This window comes from Rhinopithecus bieti, unplaced genomic scaffold (assembly GCF_001698545.2).
Source record: "Rhinopithecus bieti isolate Rb0 unplaced genomic scaffold, ASM169854v2 scaffold_27295, whole genome shotgun sequence".
Taxonomy (NCBI): Eukaryota; Metazoa; Chordata; class Mammalia; order Primates; family Cercopithecidae; genus Rhinopithecus; species Rhinopithecus bieti.
The window spans coordinates 170,123-186,141 of NW_016812277.1; the positions used below are offsets into that span (position 1 = coordinate 170,123).

Genomic DNA, 16,019 nt, shown 5'->3' on the forward strand with positions numbered 1-16,019 from the left:
TTTTTTTTTTTTTTTTTTTTTTTTTTTTTTTTGCGATTGTTGAAGTCAGCATTTCCAGTGAAACAAGTTTTTGATGCAAATGCAAGGGATCAATTATAAAGTCATTCAGTACCACTGTTTCAGACAAAACCAAAAAATTCCATTATACCATGTAAAACCAAAAGAAAAACTTTAATAAGCTTTTACAGCACTGCAATTACAGGAACATCGACCCATAACATGCAACAAAAATGATTTTGCCTTTTGGACATATTTAACAGATACACTTGACATTACAAGTAACAGCAACACATTCTACTGAAGAAAACAAATACGATTTAACTTTCAGGTTAGAAAACGTATGTTCTTACTGCAATCTCAAGTAGCATTTATAAAGTTTAGTTTTCCCTTTTCTAACCTCTAAAAGATGATATGATTTTTAATGCAATCATACACAACTGTTTTCACATTGGAAATAATCACGAGGAATCAATAGGTTTAGGCTAACTGACTGACTGGTTTTGTTTCCATTGTTAATTTCAAGAGGGCTCCTGCAGTATTGTGGATTTCAGATGGGGAAAATAATCAGACCAGGAGTAAACAGCCTTGGTCTTTAGAGTGGGGGAGGGAACATGCAGCGGCACACGGGGCAGGTGCCTGATTTCTGAAGCCAGATGGACACACACGGCTTGTGGAAATAGTGGTGGCACGGCAGCTCAGTTGCCACCTCCCCCTTCACATATTCGCTACAGCAGATGGGGCAGCACATCTCCTGACCAACTGCGCCATGATCTTCAGTGACCAGGATCTCGGGAAGAGCGTCAATGCTCTCCTTGCTTGCTGGTGGATTGGCCACCTCCACATCCACTGCGAGAGACTCCAAGTGTGCAAGGGCAGTTTCCATTGCCTGGGCCAGGCGTTCTTCAAGTGCCATGTAGGTGAGGAACTGAGGATCCACATAGGAAATGGCTTCAGCCACTCCTAACCCATCTGCAAATCCATCAAAGAGGCTCCAATCCACTTCTAGGTCTTCGCTCACACTGGAGTCATCTTCAAGGTTGTTGTTTCCATCCAGCATGAATACCCCAGGCTGCATCAGCTCATGACCAGAATCATTATCACCCTCACTGCTACTCTCATTCTCATTGTACTGGAGCCAAGGAATTTCTCCTTCTTCCAGGGATGTCTGCTCTTCCTGAAGAGATGGTTCTCGAACTTCTTCAAGGTAATTGCTGCCATTGCTGCCAGCACTGGCCCCGGCGCCAGCCCCGGCACTGGCACTAGCACCGGGGCCGGGGCTGGCGCCAGTGTTGGCACTCACCTTAGTCTGTGGAGGTTCCCGCTCTTCTTTCCCCGGCAGAGTCTCCCAGCTTTCGCCACTGGAGGACAGGGCTTGCTCTCGGCTTCGATATTTCCGACGCAGAGCAGCAATCCACTCTTTGTCACTGTCAGAGTCTTCCTCGCAGTATTTGTAGTAATCATCACTGTGCGTCCAGAAGTCAGGGTCAGCCATGGTGCATCGTCGTCTCGGCACCTTTTCTGGTTTCACTTGGTCACTCCTCACTTCCCGTTTGTCTTCAGGATACTTTGGCTCGGAATAGCCACTTGAACTTTCGCCTCTGCCTCTTCTTGCTGGGCCATCTGAGTGGCCTTCATTGTCATTGGCGGTATCCCTCCACCTGGAAGTACTGTGTGGCATATCATCATCATCATCAGTATCAAAAAAAATTTTTGGTTTCACGCAGTTTGGACTTGCCAGGTTTCTGATTTTGGGCCTGACCACAGGTTCCTCTGCACTCTTTGAGGTGTTTTCCCCACCACCACAAATACTCACAGGAGCCCTGCTGGGACGTGCAGGTAAATTTTGCTCCCTTTTCTCCCTCTCCAAGCTGTCACCTTTTGTAGCCACCTTGCCTTCAGCAGAAGACGACTGTGAGGCCACACTAGTTTGTGGCAGGAAGTCAGCTCTGCTAGCTGAGCATCTTGCTGCAGGGACTGGGTCTAACTTGTCTCGCTCCTCTCTCACATCACGGCTAAAACTAGAGAACTGTGGAGGTGGCCCAGCCAAAGACCTTGCCCCTTTCTCTGGGTCATACAGCTTATCATCTTTAAACTTGCCAGTTTTTCCTCTCGCTGGCGGTCGCTCAACAGGCCCAGCCCCCTCCTCCTCACTATCATCTGCCCCATAAGAGTCAATATGTCCATAGGTCATTCCTCTTCTGCTACCCGAAGCTCTGTACTCTCTTGGCGGATACCTGGAATAGTCCTCATTATCAATATTCAGGTTGGTTCCCGAACTCTCGCTGTCGTCCCAACTACGACGAGTAGTGGAAAATGGCGATCGGCTCCTCTTGGTGGTTTGACTGGAGGCTGATCTGTGCATTGGGACTTTGGAGTTCGTCTTTCTCTGGCTGGCAATCCTTTCCCTCTGGCTCGTGGGTGGCCTGAAACTGACATAAGCATGCCTTCTTCCATACCTCCTACGTGTATTGGACTGATACCCTCCTGTTGGATTGGGCCATACAGGCTTGCTAGATTCCTGACCCATCACTCTGACTTAGGAAGGTTTTCAATACAGCTGGGGCTTGGGTAGGTAGGCTCCTGCTCCCTGCACACGTTTTTCAGATGGGAAAGTAAAATCAGTTTAGAATAAAGGAGCAGGGAGATTTATTTTCACTTCAGCAGGCAGGTAACTGAAAGAATAAGGGGCCTTTAAAATTAGTTTCACTTTCTTCTAAGGCCTGGAGTAGCATTCCAGTGACAGGTGTAGACCTGGAACACATTTTTAATGTTGGCAAAATGATTACAAGACTGGGTTTGCAGGAAAGCCAGACTTAGGGGAGAATCTGACGGAAGATGGGGGGTGACCGGACACTTGGAAGGTGGGTGAAGTACTGTGGAATTGTGCCAATGTGGGGAAAGGAAAGACTGCTGTAGTTTTCTTTTTATGGAGTGTCTGCATTTTTCTGAGTGCTGCAGACATACAGGAGAAATGCAAATTGGAATAGAGTGGAAAATACAGATCGTTGTGTGTGCACGAGTGCCTATGTGTCTATCAAGAGGAGAGGGACAGGTGGAAGGGGACCAGCAATCCTGCAACAGAGGGATGTTTATGTTTGTAGGGCGAAAGGGTATGAGTGTTAGAATGATTCTGGATGTGGGTATGAAAATGACAGGCATGGGTGGGGTGGCTTTGGAGGAGAGGGGTGCGTGTATGTATGAGGAAAGGGAAGGTGTTTGTGTGTGTAGCTGTATGCATGGCAGCTGAAACTACAGAAGGATGCCCATGTTTATGTGTATGTCACAGGCAGGGGAGTGTATGGTTGCCAATGGAGAGGAGTGTCTGAGAGTTTGTGTGTGCGTATGTTAGTCAAAATGGGAGGCAACAATGGAGAAATGTCAGTGTGAGCAAATGCAGCAGGCACAAACGGAAGCGGGGGTCGGGGATGGCGCAGCACTGGAGAGGGATGCGCTTGAGGTGGATGGAACAGAGGCCGGCAATCAAAGAACGATGCCTGCCTGTGTGGATATGGCAAGCAGGTCGTGTCCCCATAGAAGGATTTATGTGAGTGTGAGTGTGTGCACCTCAGGGACCAGCGAAAGAGCTGTGTCTGACACGTGGCAGAGAGATCAATAGAGGAGAGCATTTGAGGAGGGGGTATGAATGAGCACATGTGGCTGTATATGTATGTCACTGGCCAGCAATAGAAGGATGTCCTTATGTGTGTATATGACAGGAAGGAAGAAGAGCAGCCGGAGGGGGTGTGTGAATAGGCATGTGTTCTCGATAGCACGCAGAGGCCGAGCAGGGAGGGGGCCGGTGCTAGAGGTGTGTATGTGGTAGGCGGATAGAGGAGGGGGAAGGCAAGGGAGGGTGGGAGGGTGTGAGGGTGTGTGAGAAGGTGTGTGAGAGGGTGTGTGCTGCGTGTGCCTGCACATGCGCGGGAGAGGGGACGCACTGGAACCTTGAGGATGGAGGGGCAAGGAGGGGGCTGCAATGGAAAGCTTCTGTGCGGGGGCGCGTGCTCGCGAGACACGGAGGGGTGTGGGGTAGGGGGTACGCAATGTCATAATAAGAGGTGGGAAAAGGCCATCAGCTCAAACGGGAGACCCAAACCGATGTAGCAGGGGAGAGGCAAAATGAAAGAAAAGGGCGTGCGTGGGTCTAGTTTTCCCTGAGAATAATTATTTTTTCCTCCTTACAATTTTTTCCCTGGGAACAGTATTTTTACCTAAAAATCTTAACCATTTACCATTTGGCAAAACAACAACAAAATATGGGAAGAAAGGCCACGGAGTGCTCCGCAAAGGGACCGAGAAGGGAAGAAGGAAGGAGAGGGGAGCAGAGGCAGGGAGAAGTGGGAGAGGGACGCGACCACCACTGCCCTCCCAATAGTGATGAAAGCCACTCGAGTGGGGACCGCGCCACACGAAAGGGGTTCCCGGCAGCGGAGGATGCGGCCCCAGAACAGGCCAATGTAGAACATGGGCCTCACTCTGCAGTCAGGTCCCGCGTCCGCCCCACCCCTTCCCGAGGGGCGAACCTGAAAAGCAGTTCCCAGGAACCCCGCAAAATTCTCGTCCCCGTGCCCGGCCACTCGCACCGCGCCCGACCACTCGCGCCACCGCCAGCGCCCGGATGAATCGAGGAAACAATCAGCCTTTCACTCACCAAGTCCAGAAAACCACACGCTTTTCAGAGAAGCAGAGCTCTCGGACCTCCGACCGCCACGACCGCCAGAGCCGCTGCTCCGGGTCTCGAGCTCCTCCCCCGCCAGATAGCAGCGGGGCGTGCGGCGACTGCGGCGGCGGAAGTGATTGTGAAGTCAGCTGGAGCCCGCCCCTTGATGTGGCGGGGCGGCAGCTGCTCTCCACAAATCAGGGTGGGCCCGAAAGCATTATTTCATCTTAAATGATGAAATCGTCAAGGATACAGAAAAGGACAGCCAAAAATGTCACGAACACCCAGCTTTAACTAATGTTAAATATTTAGCTATATTCCCTTCTGTATTTTTTAATAAAATAAAATCTGCAAATTCTTTTTGATTAAGTCCAATGTGAGAGTAATTACGTTACTACATCACATCCTATGTTACGTGTTATGGTTGTACCGAAAGTATTAAAACTGTGAAACTATATTTAGGGTTGCAGTAAGCTTAAATTTTTTTAACCTTATTGTTAAAGCAAACTGAAGCTGCTTAGTGTTGAATTTGTTGCTGCTAATCACAAAACCAAGCTTCTCTATTCAAGAGATCATAAGACACAACACAGGTTCATATTCTGGTATTGCATTGCAGTTAAAACATATTACAGTTATGCCTTTTGGATTTATACCATTTTACTGAATTCTGAAGTCTTTAAATTGCGCTTTATAATGGAACTCTAATATTTACAGCGAATGTAAACATTTCCTATGTTCACAACAGTAGCAAAGTTTTGTTCTTACTGGAAACAAAATGCACAAGAGAACAAAAATCTTAGGGGTAGCAACATAATAGAAATAGAATGTATAACTTTCAAACCATTAAAGTAATAATATGTGGAACAAAGAGAAAAACTCATTCTGAACAAAGGTCAAGAAATGTTGCTGGGGTGTGCAAAAAAAGGATGCAAAAGTAAACAAAACGCAGGAATCCAAATATATCAGCATGCATTATGGGTTAACATCTCCTAATAAAAACCAAACTCTTATTTTGAGGATTTTGTTTTTAAAAGTCAAGTTATATACTATTTCTGTGAGTTTCACCTAAAGCAGAAATAGAAAAAATATATATGACAGTAAAATACTAGCAGAAAAAAAAGGAAGGGAGGGAGGGAATGAGGGAAGGAAAGAAGCAAAAAAAAAAAAAAAAAAAAAAAAAAAAAAAAAAAAAAAAAAAAAAAGAAAAGAAAAGGAAGGAGGAAAGAAACTCCTAACAATATCAATATCCTAAACATGGAGAACTCAGAGTAAAAAGCACTAAAAAGAACAAAACAGGTTGTTTTACTCACTGAGAAAGATGCGACAAGCTGGTGGTGTGTGCCTGTAGTCCCAACTACTTAGGAGGCTGAGGCAGGAGGATTGTGTGAGCCCAGGAGGTTGAGACTGAAGTGAGTGGAGATCACGCCACTGCACTCCAGCCTGAACAACCAAGCAAGATGCTGTCTCAAAATAATGATAATAATAACAATAATAATAGAACTTCATTGGCGAGAAATCTGAAGCTATCAATTTTTTAAATGGAGATACATTTCCATCTAGCAATTCTACTTCTAGTCAACTTCTCTGTTGTGTGTTCTATTGAGACACACAAGTGGAGAAAGATATGTGAATAGGAGTGTAGCAAGATAATGCAACCCACTTTAATTCTCCTCAACAAATAAATTGCTTAAATTTACTTAAACATGTTGCTTGGTGGCTCATGTACAGACATGGTGGCTGACACCTGTAATCACAGCACTTTGGGAGACCAAGGCAGGAGGATTGCTTGAGCCCAGGAGTTTGAGACCAGCCTGGACAATATGGTGAAACCCCATCTCTGCAAAAAAATGTAAAAATTTCCGTGGCACAATGGCACATGCCTGTAGTCCCAGCCACTTGGGAGGCTGAGGTGGGAGAATCACTTGAGCCCAGGAGGTTGAGGCTGCAGTGAGCTAAGATTGGGCCACTGCAATCCAGCCTAGAAAATAGACTCAGACCCTGTCTCAAAAAAAAAAAAAAAAAAAAAAAAAAGAAAGAAAGAAAGAAAAATGGAAAAGAAGAAGAAAGGAAATAAGGCAAGTATATGTGTACTGACCTAATATAAATATATTAAGTGAAAAAAGCAGTTGCAGAACAACGCATTTAAAAAAAATATGATAGTCACAAAAATTTATGTGCCAAACAACATAGTTTCAAAATATATAAAACAAATACTGTTAGAAATATAAAGAGAGATCAGGAAGTCTGCAATTATAGTGGGAAACTTCACCTCATTTCTTATGGTATAGATAAATCAAATAGACTGCAAAATAAATAACGATATGAGGAAATGGGACAATACAATATACTGAATGTATATGTATTTTTGTTTTTTGTTTTTTTGAGACAGAGTCTTGCTCTGTCACCCAGGCTGGAGTACAGTGGCGCAATCTTGGCTCACTGCAACCTCCACCTCCCAAGTTCAAGCAATTCTCCTGCCTCAGCCTCCTGAGTTGCTGGGACTGCAGGTGCACACCACCGCACCCAGCTAGTTTTTGTATTTTTTGGTAGAGATGGGGTTTCACCATGTTGACCAGGCTGGTCTCAAACTCCTGACTTCAAGCGATCCACCTGCATCGGTCTCCCAATATGCTGGAGTTACAGGCTTGAGCCACTGTGCCCAGCTTGTATATGTATTTTTGGACTCAAGAGAGGATACATTTTCTTTATAAAATATTTTTAAATATATCAACTATACAGAAAAGTAGAATACAAAATAGACATTTGAATGCACCTGTCACATGGAATGAACAAATTTTATTTTCTCCAGATCCTCAGATCCTTCTGTTTTTGAAACAAAATAGTACAGTTGAAGCTCTCACTTCATCCTATTCACTTGATCTCTCTCTTGAAAATAAGCCTTATTTGGAAGTTGATGTGCTCTCGTCTTGTTCATGTTTGTGTGTGTATATATATATCTATGTATAGATATATGTGTATATATGTATATGTGTATATGTATGTGTATGTGTATATATACATATACGCATATATATATGTATTTACAGATATATATATCTGTGACCAATACACAATTTTGTTTCATGCATTTAAATTATGCAGATGTATCATTATAAATATATACTTTTGCAACTTAGATTTTCACTCTATTGATTTTTGAAACTCAGCAATTTTGATACCTATAGATCTGTCATGCATTTTAACTGCTGAATATTACTGTATCAATTATCCAATATATTACTATAATGTATTATTGTATGGCCTTCTTTTGCATAAGTTATCTAATTTATCTCTTTTCCTACTGTTTCTGTTTTGTGCAATTTTAAGTGAGGATTCAATGAACATCCTAGTGCATGGCTCCTTGTGCCTACATAGAAGAGTTTCTTCAGGGCAGAGCTTCCCAACTGAGTTATAAGTGTTCTGATATATTGATCCCCTTAGCTCTCCAGGAAGGTAGCTCTGGCTTTAGAAGCTGCCCCTAGGGACTGTTACCTCTGGCCACAGCACACTGTCTGTTTATTTCAATGAGCTGACACAATATTAGCATTTAAAATATATGTTCTGATGTGAAAAGGATTGAAATAAATTGCTCCAGTATAGAAACACTGAAATAGAATTTCTTGGTCAAAGAGTATGTTGTAGTTATCTATTGCTGTATAACGAATTTCCCTAAAACATAGCAGCTAAAAACAACAAACATTTATCATATCACAGTTTCTATGGGTCTGGAATCCAGGCATGGCTTAGTTAGGTGCCTCTGGCTCAAAGCTTCTTATGAGGTTGCACCCAACCTCTCATCTAGGGTTGCAGTCTCATTTGAAGACTCAAGTAGGGTAAGAGGTCCACTTCCAAGCTCTTTTACATGGTTGTCGACAGGCCAAAGAAGACCCATTTCTAATCTAATTCATGTGACTGTTGTCAGGCTTTGATTCCTCATCATGTGGACCTATCCGTAGGCTTCCTAAGTCTCCTCACAGCATGGTAGCTGGAGAGAGAGAGAGAGAGATCCCAAGAGGAAAGATGCAGTGAGATCCCATCACTTTTGCCATATCCTATTCATTAAAAACAAGCCATGGAATTTGTTCATTTTATCTAAGTTACCAAATTTGTGGCCATAGAGTTGTTCATAATACTTTTTATTATCCTTTTAATATCCATGAGGTCAGTCGCAATGGCTCCTCCGTAGTTTCTGATATGAGTAACTCTGTTTACTCTCTTTTTTTCTTGGTTAGTCTGGCTACAGGTTTCTCAATCTTGTTGACATTTTCAAAGAATCAGCTTTTGATTGTATTGTTTTTTCTCTACTATTGTTCTGTTTTCAATTTCATTGATTCCTGTTTTAATTTTATTGCCTGTTTTTTTCTGCTTACTTTGGACTGAATTTACTCTTTTATTTTCTAGTTTCCTAAGATGGAAGCTTAGGTGATTTATTTAAGGTCTTTCTTATTTTCTCATGTATGCATTCAATGCTACAAATTTCCCTGTAAGCACTGCTTTTGCTGCATCCCACATATTTTGGTAAATTATCTCAAAATATTTTAACATATATCTTGACACTTCTTCTCTAACCCATGTTTTATTTGAAAGTGTATTGTTTAATCTCCAAATACTATATGATTTTCCAGCTATCATTCTTTTATTGATTCCTAATTCAATTTCATTGTGGTCTGAGAGCATACTTTGTATAGTGTCTATTCTTTTAAATTTGTTGAGGCGTGTTTCATGGCCCAGGATGTAGTCAATCTTGGTGAATGTCCAATGTGAGCTTGAAAAGAATGTGTATTCTGCTTTTGTTGGATGAAGTTGTCTATAAATGTCCATTAGATCCAGTTGATTGATGGTGCTATTCAGTTCAACTATATCTTTACTGATTTTCTGCCTGCTGGATCTGTCAATTAGTGATAGAGTGGTGTTGAAGTTGCCAACTATAATTATGGATTCATCTATTTTTTCTTGAAGTCCTATCAGTTTTTGACTCATATATTTTGATGCTCTGTTGTTAGGTACATACACATTGAAGATTGTTATGTCTTCTTGGAGAACTGACTCCTTTTTCATTACATAACACCCCTATTTGTCCCTAATAATTTTCCTTGTTCTGAAATCTGCTGTGTCTGAAATTAACATAGCTAATCTGGCTTTCTTTTGATTACTGTTAGTATGGTATATATTTCTGAGTCCCTTTACTTTTAGTTTATCTCTGTCTTTATAAAGTTGGTTTCATGTAGATAACATATAGTTAAGTCTTGTTTTTAAAATCCATTCTGATAGTCTCTTTTAATTGGTGCATTTAGATGATTGACATTTAAAGTGATTACTGATATAGTTGGATTAGTATCTACCACACTTGTAATACTTGTGACTATTCCCTGTTTGATGCCCTTGCTCTTTTTTTTTTTTTTTTTTTTTTCTTTTGTTTATGGAGTCTTGCTCTGTCACCCAGGCTGGAGTGCAGTGGCTCAATCTCGGCTCACTGCAACCTCCACCTCCTAGGTTCAAGCGGTTCTCCTGCCTTCACCTCCTGAGTAGCTGGGATTGCAGGTGCCCACCACCACACCCGGGTAATTTTGTATTTTTTTTAGTAGAGAGGAGGGTTTCACCATGTTGCCCAGGCTGGTGTTGAACTCCTGACCTCAGGTGATCCACCCACCTTGGCCTCCCAAAGCACTGGATTACAGGTGTGAGCCACCATGTTCAGCTTTTTTTGTTTTGTTTTGTTTTGTTTGTCTTTTTGTTTTTTTGAGATGGAGTCTCACTGTGTCACTCAGACTGGGGTACAGTGATGTGATGTCAGCTCACTGCAGCCTTGCCTCTCACACTCAAGTAATCCTCCCACCTCAGCCTCCTGAGTAGCTGGGACTACAGGCACACACCACCATGCTCAGCTAACTTTTTAACTTTTTTTGTAGAGATGAGGCCTCCCTGTGTTGCCCAGGCTGGTCTGGAACTCCTGGNTGTTTATGGAGTCTTGCTCTGTCACCCAGGCTGGAGTGCAGTGGCTCAATCTCGGCTCACTGCAACCTCCACCTCCTAGGTTCAAGCGGTTCTCCTGCCTTCACCTCCTGAGTAGCTGGGATTGCAGGTGCCCACCACCACACCCGGGTAATTTTGTATTTTTTTTAGTAGAGAGGAGGGTTTCACCATGTTGCCCAGGCTGGTGTTGAACTCCTGACCTCAGGTGATCCACCCACCTTGGCCTCCCAAAGCACTGGATTACAGGTGTGAGCCACCATGTTCAGCTTTTTTTGTTTTGTTTTGTTTTGTTTGTCTTTTGTTTTTTTGAGATGGAGTCTCACTGTGTCACTCAGACTGGGGTACAGTGATGTGATGTCAGCTCACTGCAGCCTTGCCTCTCACACTCAAGTAATCCTCCCACCTCAGCCTCCTGAGTAGCTGGGACTACAGGCACACACCACCATGCTCAGCTAACTTTTTAACTTTTTTTGTAGAGATGAGGCCTCCCTGTGTTGCCCAGGCTGGTCTGGAACTCCTGGGCTCAAGCGATCCTCCCACCTCACCTCCCAAAGTGCTGGGATTACAGGCATGAACCACTGCACCCAGCTTCTCTGATTTTAATTAAGTATTTTATATGTTCAATTTTCTCTCCTCTCTTAGCATATTAATTTTACTTTTTATTTTTACTTTTTTAGTGAATAGAGCTTGCAATATACATTTACAACTAGTCCAAGTTCACTTTTAAATAACACTATAACTCCTCATGAATAGTGCAGGCACCTTATAATATACTATTTCCAATTCCTTCCTTCAGTCTCTTATAACAGATGTAATAACCATTTCTGTCATTCATTTCATTAGTATATATACTATAATCATTCAACATATTGTTACTATTATTTTGAACAAGCTGTTATTAGATCAATTAGTAACAAGAAAAACAAAGCACTTTACTTTATTTATACCTTCATTTATTTCTGTTTCAATGTTCTTCCTTTCTTTACGTAGATTCATATTTCTAACCAATATTATTTTTCTTCTCTCTGAAGAATCTCTTTTAACATTTCTTGCAAGACAATTCCTAGAAGTGACATCATAACACTTTTGCCACATTCTATTTATTAAAGGTGAGTTACTAGGCCTAACCCACATTCAATGGGAGGAGATTACCCAAGAGCATGCATGGGGGCAGGAGGAGGCCATCATGAGGCATCATGGGGGCAGGAGGATGTTGGAGCATTTCACCCTTAATAAATATTCCCAATCTGTTTTCCAAAATGGTTATAACAATTCACATTTTCACCCGAAGTTTATTCACATCTCTGCTTTTGGTGAGTATTTCGCCAGATCCTCACCACTCTTGATATAAGCTTTAAAACTGTTGCCAATCTGATGAGTATGGAACACTGGCTTTGCTTTTCCCTGAACTACTAGAGAAGTTAAGCATCCTTTCACAGTTGTTGACCATTTAGATCTCTTCTCTGAATTGCTTGGTCATATCTTTTGTCCATGTTTCTACTGGGGTTGTTTTTATGGTTATTGATTTCTAGGAGTTCTTTATATATTCTGAATACCAGATGTCAGCTGTATTTGTACCGTTGCAAATATCTTCTCATAGTTGGAGTTTTCTTTAAATGTAAATATGAAATTTTAAAAGCAGTTAAAATAAACCATGGGAGAATGTTTTTTTTTATAATCCTGGAATGGAGAAGACCTTTGTAAGTTCGATGAAATATACAAGAGAAAAAAAAAGAGAGAGAGAAAAAGAAAAGTTTCAACTACATCAAAAAAATCTTCTGGCCAGCAAAAATAAACAATTCTAAGTAAAATAAAAGACAAATGAAGAGCCAGACACAGTGGCTCACCTTGACAACTTGAAGCCAGGAGTTCAAGACCAGCTTAGACAACATAGCAAGACCCCATTTCAATTAAATATTTGCTGCTAATTGCATAAAGGACTAATTTCCCAAATACACGAAGAGTTCCTATAAATCAATAAAAGGTCAACAAACCAATTTTAACATGAGCAAAGGATACCAATAAACATTTTATTAGAAAGGAAATACAAATGGCATTTCAACATGTGAGAAGATGTTCAAGCTCAATGATAAAAATAAAATAGAATATGATTTCACCCATCAGACTGAGCAATGAGAGACAGTTTGATAAACGCTGTTGTTGAAGGCGTGGAGCCACAGGCAGGCACCCTTCAACATTGCTGGTGGTAGGGTGAGGATACTTGGTAGTTAGAGCCTCTGTAGTCAGCAAGTTGGCAATAGCTATCAAATTACTAATGCACATACTTTTTGGCCCAGAAATTCTACTTCTAGGAATTTGCTTACAGATATATTTGCACATGATTGAAATGAAATATGTGCTGTTATATTCCTTACATCACAGAATTGTTTTGAATAGCAAAAAACTAGAACGAACCTAAACATTTATCAAAAGGGAAATGAATAGTTGTGACGGTGGAAGACCTACTGTAACACAGCTAAGATGCAGAATCTAATGCCAGTTGTATCAGAAGGGATAAATCTAGAAATCAATATTGAATGCAAGAAGTGAGTTGTAAGAGGGTATGTATATTACAATAGCATCTATATATGTTTTAAAAGCACATAGAGGGCATTGTAGATTCGAGATTGTTCTATCTTCTCAGAGAATTATTTATTTGATCACCAATAAATGACATAATGATGTACCTCTAATAACACTTTCGGTATAAAAGTCAATCCTGTCAGCAATTCTACTTTCCAGTTGTTGTTGTTGTTGTTGTTGTTGTTGTTGTTGTTGTTTGAGATGGAGTCTCGTTCTGTTGCCCAGGCTGGAGTGCAGCAGCATGATCTCAACTCACTGCAACCTCCACCTCCTGGGTTCAAGTGATTCTCCTGCCTCAGCCTCCCGAGTAGCTGGGACTACAGGCTCATGCCACCATGCCAAGTTAATTTTTGTATTTTTAGTAGAGACGAGGTTTCGCCATGTTGGCCAGGCTAGTCTTGAACTCCTGACCTCAAGTGATCTGCCTGCCTGGGCCTCCCAAAGTGCTGGGATTATAGGAGTGAGCCATCACACCCAGCCTCCAGTTTCCTTTTGTTAAGATTTTTTTCTGGCATATTTTTACTCATCTTCTACAAATATTTTTAAGGTAATATCTTTATAATTACACACAAATATTTATGTAATTTTAGACCCAGTCATAAAAGAAACCCTATGTGCATGCTTTATTAAAACTATAGTCCTTTCTCCGCTTGGGCGGCGGGAGGAGTGGCAGCAGTCAGCCAGCCCAGCTTCGCGAAAGCTCTCCACGCGCCGCAGCCCACAGGCACCCGGCACGGGAGGCACGCGCCCTTCCCCTCCCCGCCGCCAGGATTCCCAAGAGGAAAGTCTGCTCCGCGTAAGGGGCCGCCAAGGAAGAGCCCAAGAGGAGATCGGCGCGGTTGTCAGCTAAACCTCCTGCAAAAGTGGAAGCAAAACCGAAAAAGGCAGCAGCAAAGGACAAATCTTTAGACAAAAAAGTGCAAACAAAAGGGAAAAGGGGGACAAAGGGAAAATAGGCCAAAGTGGCTAACCAAGAAACTAAAGAAGATTTACCTGCAGAAAATGGTGAAAGGAAAACTGAAGAGAGTCCAGCCTCTGACGAAGCAGGAGCCAAATCTGGTTAGTACCATATACCATATCTTATCAGTGGTCCCTGTCTCACTTCTTGTACAATCCAGAGGAATATTTTTATTAACTAAATAGTTGGTAAATTTACAAAATTGTAAATGTAAATGCAAGTTTTTTAGTAACTCTAGAAACATTTTAAGAAGGAAGGAATCACACCTCATCCCATTTTTTAAGTGTAAATGCTTTTCTTTTTGAGGTGAAATCATTTGTTGGTTGTTTAGTTTTTGGTACAACCAGAAAATAGTATGGGATATTGAATTATGGGATGCTTTGACTGTCTCGGGTGTCAGCTTAACATTCCGTAGATGGGGGGTTAGTTTTTATATCCTGTAATACAAAGCATATTAAATAGCAATATGGAGTCAGTCCTGTATTTAATGTCTTGAACATTTTAAATTACTTCTATTCCCATGGTGGTTTTTTGTTTTGTTTTGTTTTTTTAGTAGAATTGTTTCCTAGAGAAAACTACTCTTTGATCATGGCTCTCCCTGTCAGAATTGTATGCACTCTATAACGTCTTTGGTTGTGGTAGTCCTGTTTTCCTGATTACTTTGTTACTGTGCTGTGAAAGATTTAAAACTTGAATATGTAGTGTACATGCTATTCAGTTGTGAATTGGTGGGACATATATAATAGCTTATCAACATGTGAAGGTACTGGTACTTGATAGCCTCTTAAGGAAAATTTGCTTCCAAATTTTAAGCAGGAAAGTCACTGGAATAACTTTAAAAAAGAATTACAATACATAGCTTTTTAGATTTTTGTTACATATGTTAAGAATTGTGTACAAATCGAAATGTCTGTACTGATCCTTAACCAATAAAATCTCAATTATGAAAGAAAAAAAATTATAGTCCTTTCTATTTTTACTTGCCTCCCACCTTGGCCTATATCAGTACTCCCTCCACAACCTATGTCAATAAACTAGTATTCATTATTACATATTTTTCTTCATACTTGTGTAATCACATACAGACATATGTATACACATATATGTATACTTTTGTGTGTATATACATATACACATATGCAATACATGCACAAGTTTTTATTTGTCCTTTTTTATTAAAATGAGATTATATACATACTCTTCCAGTTCATATTCTTCTCACTCAACAACACTCCCTGGAAATCAATCATATGGCTCTAATTACTAATCTTCAATGGTTGCCTAGTATTTCATAGTGTGGATGTGTCATAATCTACTCAGCTATTAACCTATTGATAGGTTACTATGACTTTTAGGGTTTAAAAAAGCTGTAAGTAATTATGCAATACACATCTGTTATGGTTTGAATGTCTCCTCCAAAACTCATGTTGAACTTTAATTGCCAATGTAATGGAATTGGGAGATGGGGCCTTTAAGAGGTGATTAAGTCATGAGGGTTCCACCCTCTTGAATGAATTAATGCCATTATTGTGGCAGTGAGTTAGTTACAGAGGGAATGGGTTCCTGATAAAATGATAAGCTTGGCTTCTTCTTACTCTGTGCTTTGCATGCTCACTTCCACCTTTTGCCTTCCACCATGGGATTACCCTCACCAGATGCCAGTGCCGTGCTCTTGGACTTCCCAACCTCCAGAACCATGAGCCAAATAAACTTCTGTTCTTTACAAATTACCCAGTCTGTGGTATTCTGATACAGCAGCAGAAAATGAACTAAGACGTCTTTGTCCACATAGGATCTTAAGTACTGGGGTTTCCATTCTTTTTTTTTTTTTTTTTTTTTTTTTTT

At 41.2% G+C, this 16,019-nt stretch overlaps 1 protein-coding gene and 1 pseudogene across 2 annotated transcripts; one reads left to right on the forward strand and one right to left on the reverse strand.

Moving 5' to 3' along the window:
• Window positions 1-145: 145 nt before the first annotated feature.
• LOC108544633 (E3 ubiquitin-protein ligase Praja-1) lies at window positions 146-4,796 on the reverse strand. 2 transcript variants are annotated; one of them, XM_017895863.1, is made up of 2 exons: window positions 4,652-4,796; window positions 146-2,423 (listed from the first exon to the last, which is right to left on the reverse strand). In XM_017895863.1, exon 2 carries the CDS (start codon window positions 2,360-2,362, stop codon window positions 593-595), a length of 1,770 nt encoding a protein of 589 aa, XP_017751352.1. In that variant the 5' UTR covers window positions 2,363-2,423; window positions 4,652-4,796; the 3' UTR covers window positions 146-592. The 2 variants fall into 2 exon arrangements, with proteins under 2 accessions (XP_017751352.1, XP_017751351.1); XM_017895862.1 differs by having other exon boundaries at window positions 146-2,429.
• Window positions 4,619-14,617, forward strand: LOC108544627 (uncharacterized; annotated as a pseudogene).
• The last annotated feature ends 1,402 nt before the right edge of the window (window positions 14,618-16,019 follow it).